General features: G+C 40.7%; 1 protein-coding gene across 1 annotated transcript in view; it reads right to left on the reverse strand.

Annotated features, from left to right (window-relative positions):
* Window positions 1–4,450: 4,450 nt before the first annotated feature.
* Window positions 4,451–14,506, reverse strand: part of LOC139161512 (keratin, type II cytoskeletal cochleal-like) — a 30,531-nt gene continuing 20,475 nt past the window's right edge. Inside the window, exons 7-9 of the mRNA XM_070740719.1 lie at window positions 8,381–8,601; window positions 7,160–7,194; window positions 4,451–5,019 (exon numbers count right to left, since the gene is read on the reverse strand). Of these exons, the coding sequence (XP_070596820.1) occupies window positions 4,844–5,019; window positions 7,160–7,194; window positions 8,381–8,601 (432 nt within the window). The 3' untranslated portion in view covers window positions 4,451–4,843. The remainder of the gene's footprint in view (window positions 5,020–7,159; window positions 7,195–8,380; window positions 8,602–14,506) is intronic.

Below are 14,506 nucleotides of genomic sequence, written 5' to 3' on the forward strand. Positions count from 1 at the left end.
AGCCAGGAGCATGCTGGGAACAGTAGTCTTCAGACTCCATCACCTGGCAGGGGGCGGCGTGATCCCTTCGGTGGGAACTACATTGCCCATGAAACCAGTCCTGCAGTAACCATGTGGCTGTGCTGTTGAGCTCTCCCCCCCAATCAGGTTTTTAAAAAGACAACAGAGGGTGGTGGAGGTGACTTCCCAGCTGAAGTGTCCCCCGTCCCCCCCCCCCCGCACATTGGGCTCTGCAAAGCTTTAAGTGCTGTAACTCCCCTTTGAAAAGCCTGCCCAATTTCCTCATCGGGTTTCCCCAATCCTGCTTCTAGTGAAGAGATTGGGCTTTTGTGCCAGTTTGACTTTTATTCCAGGGCTCTGGATTCTTTTCATTGCCAGCCCCCCCCCCTTGAGATTCTTTTATAAAAGAATCATCAGTGTAGATCTCTCTGGACTCTGAGAAAGGCCCCATCTCCTTTCTCTCTCACACACGCACCTCCACCCACCACCTCCAAATCTCTTCCTTGATATCTCGGGCTTAGGAAAGAAGCTCCGATATTGAGCATGTGTTTCTAGCACCTCTTTTTTTGTGCCCGCTCCTTTAATCCCAAGAGAGATTGCATAAAGCTCGGTCTCTTTCAGAAGTCTTGGCTGAGAACCCTTGGTTTCCGCGTTCCCAATGGGTGTTGGGAGCAGATCTTGCCTTCCTCCCACTCCTCCTCCTCCTGGCCCGGCTCTTCCTCCTCCTCCCCACGTTACCAAGTCACGCTGCCCCCAAGCTTTTTGCGCACCAGAGCTTTTCAAATCATATTTTACCTTTGGGTGGCTCCCATGTGGGGAGCCAACCCCCTTCCTCCCGCAAGCTAAAGTTCAGGTTGGGGCATTGGAGGGATCGTGAGAGGTGGAAAAAAATCCTCTGGGCAAGTTGTGCCGGGAGAGCGCACGTGTGCTGGGCAGGGATCCTCCAAAGTTACCAAAGCCTTGAACTGCAGATCTAGAGCAGGCTAGTGAGGGGAACCCTCCTGGAAGCAGTGGTTCCCAGGCGGCCTCGATGCAGCTCTTGGAGAGGGTGGGACTGGCACTGTTGGCGGAGGGAGGGAGGGCAATCGGCAGGGCGGGCGGGTGGGCTCTCTGGTCCATCCAGGAGCTGAAAGTTTCACTTTTCTCCACACCCAGCTTTGGCTGTTTGCGGGCTTCTGGCAGGAGGGGGCAGTGGGCGGTGGATGGCTGAGTCTTCCACGGACACATTTTGACAGCGAGATGGGGGAAATCCCCTCTCCCGGACGCTTCCTCGGCTCGCCTGTCCCCACTCTGTTCTCCTCCACTTCGTCCGCCCACCGCTTTTTAAAAAAACTTAAAGTTTTGGATTTTCCTAATGGGCTTGCACGCATTATTCACTTTTCCATTCATTCCTATGGGAAACATTGTTTCATCTTACGAACTTTTCACCTTACGAACCTCGTCCTGGAACCAATTATGTTCGTAAGACGGGGTATCACTGTAGTTTACTACAGATCTTTTAGTATTAAATATACTACAAATGTTACAGTATAGCAGATGTGAGTTGCGGGTTGCTCCCGGTTCAGCCTGCTTTGGCAAACAGGTAGTGGCAGCGATGGGAGGCTCTGGCCTGGGACACTTCTGCGCATGCACAAGCAAATTGGTAGCGACGGATTGGACACCATACCAAATTAATAAAAAATATGAAAAAAGTTAGTATTAACACTGGCCTCATATCTTCCCTGGGAGGAAAGGATCTTATTAATCATGGTGAAGTAATCCTTATTTGGAAGAGCCTGCAAGCTGACATTTTGACACAATAGGTTTGATGTATTTAATGATTTCCAGCATCACATTTTTCTTACAGTGTTCTAGGCATCAGACAGTATTGTCTTCTTGCTTGACAAACTATCACTGAAAGATCAGTTTAGGGACAAAAATATATCTCTGTGGATGTTAATAGTGCTATCAATCAGTTTAATAAAGTCAGCCAAGTATTTTACAGCATCTGAAATTTGCAAACATTACCTAGTGATTTAATATGTTGTCCAGATGCTAATTAAGACAGATTTTGGTGCAAAATATCAATACGTGTTTTATCAACCTGCTAGCTATGAAATGCCAAGATTGGCCTGATCATATCTTACTTGATTTGTTGTAACAAAATCAGATATAATCCATGTAAAATGCCAGCTCTAGTATAAGGCAGGTGAAGCACTTTCTGCTTGAAAGATATTGGGTGTGCACACTTTTCTCTCCAGTAGTTTTGGTAAAACTATCATTGGTGTGTGTATGTCTCGCCTTCATACCATTACAAATTCACTCTCTATATTCAAAGTTTTTTTTTCTGGTGCAGGAAATCTGATAATAATTTTGAGGCATTAAAATATTTTTTTAAAGATAAAATGACTAAATCTGACGACCACTAAATCTCATATTAGAAATTACATGCAGGTTCTTGTGAGATTCCATGTGAGATGTGGTAATTTTGCAAGCTTTTGGGCCATATTATTATTATTATTATTATTATTATTATTATTATTATTATTATCTTTTAATTGTATGGTTCTACATATGGAATTTGGAGGTCCTGCAGATACCCTGGCAACATGCAGCGCCATATTGCTTACTTTGCTTTTCTATTCACTTATTTCATGGGACCGTTGTGAGCAGCAGCAAAATCGTGCTGGTCCCGCAAGAACCTACGAGCCACGGTGGTGAGCGCAATTTAGCGTTCCAGTTCATAGCCCACCGCTGGTTGTGAGGATGAACAAGAGAAAGGGAAAGAGCCATGAGTATGTGATCAAATTCAATGGTGTCAATGGTATAGGTATAGATTAGCTCCTATAACTAATGTGACCACTTTGATTTCTCTCCCATCCTAACAGCAAAAATTTATTATTAGACAAAAGCTAAAAAACTCAAAATGGGACAATGATACCTTTTACTGATTAACTTTTTTCCTTCAAAAAGAGATGTTGTTTGCCCTTCTCCCAAAAAGCTTGGAAACGTCATCCATTGCTAAATAATATGTTAAAAAGGGGTTTGAAACAATCATAACACAGAACAGTCTAAGTCCATGATGGTGGACCTATGGCACTTGGAGGGCACACAAGGCATTGCTCTAAGTCAGCTCCAGCCCACATGTGCACACTCACTACCTGATTTTCAGTTTTCTGGAGGGGGGAGGCCATTGTCGCTCTCCCCAGGCTTCAGGAGAACCTCTGGAGCCTGTGGATGGCAAAAAATGGACCCAATGGGCCTACCAGAAGTTCGGCAATGAACTTCCGGTTGGGCCATTGGGCTGTTTTTAACCCTCCCCAGGTTTCAGGAAAGCATACACGGGTGGGGATGTGGAAACAGCACGGGGGGGGAGGAGTGTGTGCATGTGTGGGGAAAGAGCATTGCATTATGGGTGTGGGCACGCATGTGCTTGTTATCTCATATGTGTGCACCCTTTTGGCACTTGAGCAAAAAAATGGTTCGCCCTCACTGGCTTAAGACTTTCAGTACAGCTCTGACCAATCAATCTCAAGCAGTTTTCTTTTAATTCCTGCATTCATTGCTATAGTCTTGGGACTCTCCTTTACTCAAACTTTCTTATTTCTCACTCCTAGAAAAAGTTGCAAGTGTCTCTAAGTAGAGTACGTCTCTCTGTGTGAATATGTTTGGTATCATGTATATGTGCGTGCATCAATCTTTTCACCAGATTAACTGATTGGATTTAAGATTTGTTTAGGAGACTGGACTGTAGCTGTCCCAAATTGTTGGGGCCAGCAATGGCTTGTTGAGGAGGGGATACATCACTTCTTTCATTGTAGGAGGAACTTCCTTTCCCAAGGAAGCTAATCCCATCACAAGGATCCAACTATGGGTCACTTCCTGGGCAGCTTTAACAGCTCAGGAAAGACTTGACTGTAATAAAGAGGTGTTTGAACTCCAAATGGGAAGGCTTTATCCACATCGAGGTACCAAAAGAATTATTTTTGAAGACTTTTTAGCAGCTATTTGGCATAGAAAAGTCTCTGCTTTCATGAAATCCCAATTTAGGCAGCAATATTATTCATAACCATCTCATGGATTCATAACCATGTTTATACCTTTTATGTATTCACAATCATGTTTGTACTTTTTCTGTAATCTTATATGTGCTTGACAAAATAAAGAAATAAAATAAATACATAAAATGTGTAACTATTACTTAAGCGAACTTCCAAAGGAACAACACTTTCCAAGGGTTTTTTACTGATCGCATATAGCTCTACCTTCTGGACCTTAGAAATTATTTGATTGGCTGCCTTCTCTCCTCTTCAGCCTTAAATAATTACCTTGGTTGTGATCACACAAGAATTCAAAGGGCTGATCAATTATTATTTTTTTTAAAAGGAGATGACAAATGTGGCACCATATCTGTTCTTCTTTATCCAATATATATAGAAGAAAAATTAAAATGAATCGCAAAAGAACACCATTTAGGGGGAAAGTAAGATAGCCTCAGCTTTATTTGTATGACTTTTAACTCCTTCGCCACTCCCAATACAAAAGTTAGGGAAATGTAGCACATTGTTTTACATCAAAGCCAGAGCAAATGGTTATTTTCTAGATACTTCTGACCAAGGTTTCCTCTGCTGTTAGTGAAATTGGCAGCAAAGTTTTCCTTGGTCTGAGTGCGGACAAGAAGAAAATTAAGGGGGTTCTAAGTAAGTAGAAAGGAGGTTATACATTTATAAATTTGTATCATTGGTGGCCTTTTTGGGGATGCTGAGCAAAAAACAACCCCTTTCCTAAGCCCTTTTTTTTTTCTCTGTTGCAAGGAAAGCAGGGGAAATTTCTTTTATTCAGTGATGATTCTTCTTTGCTTATTTCAATTTCTGACGCTTCTCCTTGTAACACTGTATGTCGATTTCAGGCTGCTCGAGCCACCTCCAGGGATGAAACCAATAGCTCCACTGCCCATTCCACTGCCCAGATTAAATCCTCCACCATAGCCAAGACCACTTCCACTGCTGTATGTACCACCACCACTGGAGCTGACCATAGCTGCAGTATACAAAAAGAAAAGGATGTCATGTTTTAACAGAAACAGTGAGACACCTTGGAATATTCTAACAAATATTCTGCCAATTTAATTTATAATTTCATATGTAGGAAAGGGGATTTTGGCCTAGTTATTCTTGCTCTTCTGGGCTGTTGTCTTCCTTAGTCTTTGAAGATCTCATGCAGAGTGGGCTGACTTGCAACATGGCAGTGTGGTGAAGCCACATTGATTCTAAGATCTCTGATTGACCATCTTGTCTTATACTAAGAAGAAGAAGAACAGAGTTGGAGGTCTTCTAGTCCAACCCCCTGCTTAGGCAGGAAACCCTACACTACTTCAGACAGATGGTTATCCAACATTTACTTAAAAACTTCCAGTGTTGGAGCATTCACAACTTCTGGAGGCAAGCTGTTCCACGGATTAACTGTTCTGACTATCAGGAAACTTCTCCTTAGTTCTAAGTTACTTCTCTCCCTCTTTAGTTTCCACCCATTGCTTCTTGTTCTACCCTCAGGTGCTTTGGAGAATAGTTGATTCCCTCTTCTTTGTGGTAATCCCTGAGATAGTGGAATACTGCTATCATGTGCCCCCTGGTCCCTATTTTCATTAAACTAGCCATGCCCAGTTCCTGCAACCATTCTTCATATGTTTTAGCCGCCAGTCTCCTAATCATCTTTGTCGCTCTTCTCTGCACTTTTTCAAGAGTCTCAATATCCTTTTTGCATCATGGTGGCCAAAACTGAATGCAGTATTCCAAGTGTGGCCTTACCAAGGCCTTATAAAGTGATATTGACATTCATGTGATCTTAATTCTATCCCTCTGTTAATGCAGCCTAAAACTGTGTTGACTTTTTTAGCAGCTGCTGAACACTGCTGGCTCATATTTAAATGGCTGTCCACTTCTTCTTTGACTGAGGCAGGATAAGGCAACCAAAGAAACCCTTTCTTTTCTTTATTGAAACTGATTGTGCACCATTGGTTTCAAAACCACAAATAATTGAATGGCTATTTACTCAGGTTATAAAGATGACTGCTGCCAATATTCATTCACAATACACATCCCTGCAACTGACTTTCACTACTCGATGTCCTCTGTTCTGGAATAAGAAGTTCTTGGCTTTCTTCGTATGGGTTTAAATATTTTTAAATGGCTATCATATCCCATCCCCAACTGTTTCTTCTCAAGGATTAGTTCCTTCAATGTATCTCCATACAACTTAGATTTTAATCACTTGATTGTGTTCACTGATCTTTGCTAAATCTTTATTAAAATGTAGTGCCCAGGACAGTATTCAAAGGTGATTTGACCAATGCAGAACTACTATTTTTCCTGATTTGGAAATTCTACTTCTGTTGACATGACTAAAATGCACAATTGGCTTCTTTGCAGTGACATTACACTGCTATGTCAGATTCTGTTTTCTGGTCATTCTGAATACATTTTACAAGTACATTTTTAATATAGAGCCAGGTTTCAAATTTGGAGTTCAATTGTGCCCATAGATTGAGGACCATCTGTCTTTTTCTATTATTTCGGTAAGATAGGAGGGAAATAAGTAAGTAAGTAAGTAAGTAAGTAAGTAAGTAAGTAAGTAAGTAAGTAAGTAAGTAAGTAAGTAAGTAAGTAATATAAATAATCTCTACACTTATTTTAATTAAGTCTAAATGTTTTTCCTTGCTATGTTTCCTATGTTTTTAAAGACAACTATAAGTACAGATAGTCTTTGTTTAGCAATTGCAATTGGGATCAGTATCTTGATCATTAAGCAAGGTTTGTGAAAGTGAAAATGTGAAAATGACATGAACATGACTATGCTTATAATTTTTCAGTTTTCTTTTGCTTCTTGCTACTTCCTCGGGTAAACTGGGGCTCTTTCAGTTTGAGGACAATTTGGTATGGGCTGAGTAAGTGAAAATAAATGCAGAAAGACACTGCAAAGTTCATAAATGCAAGGACTGGTCACTAAGGGGATTTTTGAACACTGGTTTTTGGTCATTAAGAAGACAGTCACAAAGTGAAGGAGAAACTTTCATCTTGGACAAAATTATAAATTGCTTCCCTAAGAGATGGTTTCCACGATTTGTGCTCCCTGAGGTTTAATATATACTGAAAAGAAGTCAAGAAATAAGAAGTAAACTTACTCATGTTTACAGAACCAACTCCGTCTCCAGACAACCTATTGTGTGAGAAATAAGCATGCAAGCAATTAAAAAAGGGGAAAAAAGAAAACATTCATTTTTCTAATTGAAAGATTTTAGACGTGGCAATAAGGAAACAAAATATTAATATAAAATATTCAGGAGAGACAGCTAACTGATTCTTGCCAGTTTTAGTTAATATGTGTTTATTGGCCCTAAGAAGAAGATGAGGAATACTCCGTTGGATGGGATTAATGATCCAGAAGATAATTCTCCCCCACCCAGTCCTTTATTGTTGTTAAGTGACAACAATGCGAGTGGGATCATTTTAAAGGACAAAACATAGGTCTCCTTCATGATTCACTTAATCTCAACCATTTTACCATAGGAGTTAAAAAGTAAATTTATTGGAAACAATGATCAGATGCTTATGATATGAACACCTTGTCTTGTCAACACTGTTTTGTATTGTTTCTTTGTATATATTTGTATATAACCAATAAACATTATTTTATTTTAAAAAAAAGAAGTAAATTTAGATTAAATATACATAGCAGATACATATACATAGCAGACTTTTTAACAGTTGGAATTAAGTTATTTATGTATCATCAGCATCATTTTAGCCATTGCCTATCCAGTGCAGGATGAAGGCCTCTTCCACACATTTTTCTTTTGCCAATTGGGCCCAAAACAGTTGCTGATGTCATTGACTGATCTTCTTTTTTAGGCCTCTTTTGTAGATGCTTTTTTATCAAGTGAGATCCCTTTTCTGACTATTTACACACACACACAAACACACACACAAATAGAGATAGATAGAGATGATAGAGATAGAGATAGAAATAGGTAGATATATACAATATATATGCACATGCACATACATATGATTGCCAACTACCTAGAGTTGTAGGTGGTAAGGTGGGTGGCCAATAGATTTTATAAACAAGCAAACAAATAAACAAACTTTTTTTAAAAAAAAAGACAACTGTTTTTATAAACTAAATGTCTTCTTGGTCTTAGGTGTTTGTGTTATAGCAGAAGTTTTATTAGAAGAAGCAATAGCTTCTATAGGCGAAGTACTTATTTTATATATAATCCAGATGGGAACATAAAACATTGATTAGTTGTTGTTGTTGTTTTTTAAAAAAACTCACTTGACTAAACACTGCAACCCTAGTCAAGTAGCTGCAATGATGAGAATATTACTTCCAAGCCACATACCTGCTTTCCTCCCCTTCCAGCAGCTTTCTGTAAGTGGCAATCTCAATATCCAGAGCCAGCTTGACGTTCATCAGCTCGCTATATTCACGCAGCTGGTGGGCCATATCTTGCTTAGCTTTGTTGAGGGCCATCTCTAGCTCATCCTGTTTCGCCTTGGCATCTTTGACAGCCAGCATACCGCGTTCCTCTGCTTCAGCAATGGCAGATTCCAGCTTGGCACGCTGGAGAGACAGACCAAGAGAACAGAATTACCCAGAAGTTCTGCCGTTTCATTTCATCCATCATGGAGGAGGAGGAGGAAGAGGAAACAAAAAGCCTCCCAAAGCCATAACTGAAGTGAGTATTATATGGGGAAGTCCATTCATCCTTTCTTTTTAAGTTTTTTTTTCTTTTGTTATGTTTTTTACAGGATATATTCAGAACCAATCTAACTGTGACCATAAAAGACAAAAAAATAAAATTTCCAAGATTATCTTCAGCTGCCCAGGCAAGACTGAACCTGTTAGGTCAGTTTACAAGAAACCAGGAACTTGTGCTGAGCAATTTTTATTATAAAGTTACTAGGCGTAAAGAAAGCATTTCAGCAAGTAGAGGGATTGAAGCCTTTTTTATAGATTCAACATTCAACCCTGTTTGCATCTTTTCCTTCTGATTTCCCTACATAAAGGATGATTTGGTTCTCATTGTTTTCATCTACCTTGTTTAGAAAACTGTTGTCCTTCCTCCCACTGTGGACGAATAAGCTCTTACAGATTGGAATGAGCATCCTGTGTATTTGATGCCTGAGAAATTGCCCAACAGTGTGTAAAGACATTTCAAATGTATGTTGGAAGCAATGAAGGGCCGCCCACCGCTGGCATTACTGGTATACTCTTGGCGGCAGGCATGCGCGGGCAGGTGGAGCGGGCGTGCTGCCCCCAGCAGAAGATTCGGGTTCTGCGCATGCACACAGAAGCAAAATCTCACGCGTGGACACTCGAATGTGTGAAATTTTGGCAATTTTCGTTGAATACTTTGCTTCTGCACATGTGCAGAAGCAAAAAAAGCCTGAAAATTGCCAAAACCTTGCACATGCATCCTTGCACGAGATTTTGCTTGCTGCATGTGCGCAGCAATCAAATCTCACATGGGGGCATGCGGGGGCGCCTTGGGGGAATGCAGCAGTGCACGCATAGCTGTTTTTACTAATTAATTGGTGATCCCAGTCGTACCAACTGCAGCCCATTACTGAATGGAAGTACAACTGCAAAAAAGGGGGATGTTTTATCAACGCTGCTGGGCTTACAACAAAGCAAGGAAATACTGGGATTTTTACTTTAATTCAGAAAATTCTTACAAACTCTTTCTAAAATATAAATATAAAATTGAAACTACAAACTTTCCTTTTAGGTCTAATGGATAAAGACCTTGAAAAATAAACGAGTTTTATTATCTACTTTGACAAAGATAGAATGACACACTAATTCCCGCAATGAAAGCAGTGGTGGGTTTCAAATTTTTTACTGCTGATTCTGTGGGTGTGGCTTGGTGGGCGTGGCAGTGGAAGGGTACCGTAAAATCCCCATTTCCTCCCTACTCCAGGGGAAGGTTATTGCATAATCCCCATGTCTTCCTGATTAGCTGGGACTCAAGAGGCAGAGAATAGATAGGGGCGAGGCCAGTCAGGTGATATTTACGAGTTCTCCAAACTACTCTAAATTTCCGCTACCAGTTCTCCAGAACTGGTCAGAACTTGCTGAAACCCACCTCTGAATGGAAGAGTAGATGTTAAAGGGGATGCGAGTTAGAGGGATGGTGAAGCTGACTGTTTTAATTAAAGGGAAGAAATAGCCAATTTCCTTTCTATTGTTTCTACTTTGTTTCTGCTCTATTTCTGGACTTCTTGCTCGAAACGTAAAAAAAAATGAAACTTTGATTTTAGCATTTGATGATTACAATGATTTTTTTTTTAAATTATAATTAGATTGAAACGTTTATGTTGTGTATTTTGTTTGCATCCTACACTACTGAAAAAAGTTGAAAGTCACAACTTTTTTTCTCGCTTTACACTTCTCTCTTTCTTTTAGTTCTCTAACTTTTGTTTTTCCTGTATTTTTATTTTATAATGAAACTTAATAAAATCATGGCCAAAAGAAAAAAAAAAAGAATGAGAATTCTGCATCAAATAGCCCTGGTGAATAAAAGACAGAGAACTCTGTGTTGGTTATTTTTATACATCTCTTCTTATTTATTATTTTTATTTGTATGCCACCCTCTTCCTGTCCACTTTTCTTGCTTCATTTGCAATTGCACTCTTTAAAATGACCAGGAGGGGTTGTTAAAATAGCTAATAAGTGTTGTGATTCCATCTGAGGCCCCTCAGGGAACGGCTGATCCTCTGCCGGCTTCCTGCTCAGAGGGGGAGGATGAGGAACAGGAGGTTCAGGCAGACGGGGAGGAGGAATCTCAGGCTGAGGGAGAGGGAAGACAGCCAGAGTCCCCCAAGAGAGAGCTCTCCCCAGCAAGCAGCCTGGATTCCTTAGATGAAAATGCACAAGCAATAATCGATCTCCGGCAGAGAAGAGCAACACAACGAAGGGGACAATTAGCCAGGTACTTTCAGCACTAAAGAGGCAACAGCTGGGTTTGGGTGTGGTGCTCTCTGGAAAGGCTTAAAAGGCAGACCCACCCTTCCTGGCTTGTGGAGTATTATCTTTGGGAGTCCTGGGACCTGGCTGTGATCTTTGGCGTCTTGGAATTCTGGTTTGTGACTTTGAATACTGAAACCTTGGGGGGGAAAGGTGTGGGTCTTATTCTCTACAGTGGTGGGTGTGCCAGCAAGAAGTCTGCTGTATTGTCTGGCCATCAGGACTCTGCTGTGAAGTCTCATAGCCTGCCTGTTGGGAAGAACAGGTTTTTCTCTGTGTTTATTTTTCAAACTATAAAGTGCTTTTGCTTTTACCAGCGTGTCTGGCTGCTTTTTCCAGTTGGTGTTGAAGTCTGGGGGCACCCAGACAGAACAATAAGAATACAGTATCTTGAAAATGCTATGATAGTATGCTAAAGCTATAAAATGGACTATTCTTCTTCCTACTATTAGTGAGGAATCTCAGTGCTCAGTGTACTCCCATAAGAAATCAAAAACTTTTCTGCAAAAAGAAGGGGAAAACAGCTGAGAAGTAAAAGGAACGTCAATCGATTCTATCTCCTAATTTTTCTTTTAGGGCAGATCACATCCATCCCATAGAACAGCAGGGCATTAACTTCTCTTTAGAAGTCAGTGCAATCATTCAACTGATATTGTGCGGTGATACACTGAGTGTATACAAATCTAATTAATAATAATAATAATAATAATAATAATAATAATAATAATAATCTGACTCAAAATCCAGCAAATAATGCTGTGTCTTTAAGAAGAAAAAGAGAAGGGGGGCGGGGAGGGAGTCGTTGCTCAGCAGCAATACAGTGCCTGCATTGTATACTGAAAAGTAGTTCGACAAGTATAAAGAGCTCAGGTTGGAACATTTGGGAAACCACCTATTGAAGATCAGGAAAGCCCCCGGCAGGGCAAAAATAGATTACACTAAACAGAGCCAAAAATCTGACCTTGTAAATCAGGGCTGAGGAACTTGTGCTAGCAGTCATAATGGAGTCGTCTAGAATTATTGGGAAAGGAAGCAAAAGCTTTACCCTTAATTTAAATCAATGCACAAACATCACTAAGCAGCATATTGGTGATTTGATAAATGAGAGGATGAGGGCCCACAGCCGAATGGCAATGCAACTTTTTTTGTCTCTTCCCCGCCTCCCAGAGCAGACCCAATTCGCGGCATCTCTGGGCAGTAAGTCAAGAAAATGCTTTCGCTTGGCAATCCCAAAGAACTATTACTGCACTCAATCACAATAGACTTCAAGAAATGCGACCCGCAGTATTAAAATCAATATGAGACTCAGTGTTAATCCAAGGTCTGTGTCAAATGCATATTCACAAAGGAGCATGTTCCTTAACCTGACAACAACATATAGGGAGGCACTCTGTATGTGGAGCCTTGGTGGTGCAATGGTTAGAGTGCAGTATTGCAAGCTACTTTCTGCTGATCACCGGCTGCCAGCAGTTTGGCAGATTGAATCTCACCAGGCTCAGGGTTGACTCAGCCTTCCATCCTTCCAAGGTCGGTAAAATGAGGACCCAGATTGTTGGATGCAATAGGCTGACTCTGTAAACCGCTTAGAGAGAGCTGTGAAGCACTGTGAAGTGGTATATAAGTCTAAATTTTTTAAAAAAACCCTCTCCATGCCCCCCAAAATAGGTCTCTGGAAGAAGGAGTGCTTCCGAAATGACCTGTGTGCAAATCTTCATGGTCAGCAGTCTATCATCATCTGCCCTGGCACTGATAGGGTGAAAAGTAAAATGCCTTCATATGCAGCTAGGGTCAGAAAACAGCAATGTCCCAAAGGAAGAAAAGAGGAAGGAGGCATCTTCTAATCATTTGCCCTTGGCTCACCATTCATGCCACAATAATTTATTACATTATTGATATGAGATAAAATCACTAGCCATTTGCTATACCGGGAATGTTTAGGTGCTCCACTCTCTCTATTGTAAGGGTGTAGAAGAAGAGTGTAATGCTAAGCATCTAGGCTTCAGACCACCCATTCCGCAGAACTGAAGGGAAAAAAAAACAATTGCTGCCAACCTGCCTTCCATTGAGGACCTGTATACTGCATGAGTCAAAAAGAGGGTGGGGAAAATATTTACTGACCCCTCGCATCCTGGATATAAATTGTTTCAACTCCCAAGCTCAAAATGATGCTACAAAGCACTGCACACCAAGACAACTAGACACAAGAACAGTTTTTCCTGAATGCCATCACTGTGCTAATGAAATTATTATTATTATTATTATTATTATTATTATTATTATTATTATTATTATTTATTGGATTTGTATGCTGCCCCTCTCCGTAGACTCGGGGCGGCTAACAACAATGATAAAAACAGCATGTGACAATCCAATAATAAAACAGCTAAAAAGCCTTATTTATAAAAACCAAACATACACATATACATACCATGCATAACTTGTAATGGCCTAGGGGAAAGGAATATCTCAACTCCCCCATGCCTGGCGGTATAAATGAGTCTTGAGTAGTTTACGAAAGACAGGGAGGGTGGGGGCAATTCTAATCTCTGGGGGGAGTTGGTTCCATAGGGCCGGGGCTGCCACAGAGAAGGCTCTTCCCCTGGGGCCCGCCAAACGACATTGTTTAGTCGACGGGACCCGGAGAAGGCCAACTCTGTGGGACCTTATCGGTCCCTGGGATTCATGCGGTAGCAGGCGGTTCGGAGGTAATCTGGTCCAATGCCATGTAGAGCTTTAAAGGTCATGACCAACACTTCGAATTGTGACCGGAAACTGATCGGCAGCCAATGCAAGCCAATAATAATTCCCTCATCACTGTCAAACTACTCACTAAGGCTGCATTACTATTACTACTATTTTTTCTCATCATCCATCTCCTCCAATTTATGACTGTATGACTGTAACTTGTTGCTTGCATCTTTACAATTTAATTTAATATTGATTGTTTCCCGATTGCTTATTTGTACCCTATGACCATTATTAAGTGTTGTACCTCATGATTCTTGACAAATGTATATTTCCTTTTATGTACGCTGAGAGCATATGCACCAAAGACAAATTCCTTGTGTGTCCAATCACATTTGGCCAATAAAGAATTCTATTCTATTTAGAAGTGAACTCCCCTGGGTCATTGCTTCTCTTTGAATGTTTGCTGAAGTCTCCCCGCCCTGAAGTCAAACACACATTATGGAGAGACAATAGCTTATGTCTCATTTTTGTGCAAACAGTCTACTTCATTTATCATGAAATATCCAATCCTTGCAGGGAACTGTAGCACAATTGAATAAGCAGGTGGGGGTTGATTTCTTTTTAAAAAAAACCCGTATATAATCTTTATTCAACAAACTGACAAAGCTGCCCAAGCAGGGAGAAAAAAGGGAAAGGTTTGTGGCTTGGAACATCATGAATTCAACAGGTAAGTGAGGCCAAAATGAAGGAAATTGATGTATGGCCAAATCTACTTTCCTTCCCTTTTTTTTTTACATTTCATGTTAAATGT

Source organism: Erythrolamprus reginae, chromosome 2 (genome assembly GCF_031021105.1).
Source record: "Erythrolamprus reginae isolate rEryReg1 chromosome 2, rEryReg1.hap1, whole genome shotgun sequence".
Classification (NCBI taxonomy): Eukaryota; Metazoa; Chordata; class Lepidosauria; order Squamata; family Dipsadidae; genus Erythrolamprus; species Erythrolamprus reginae.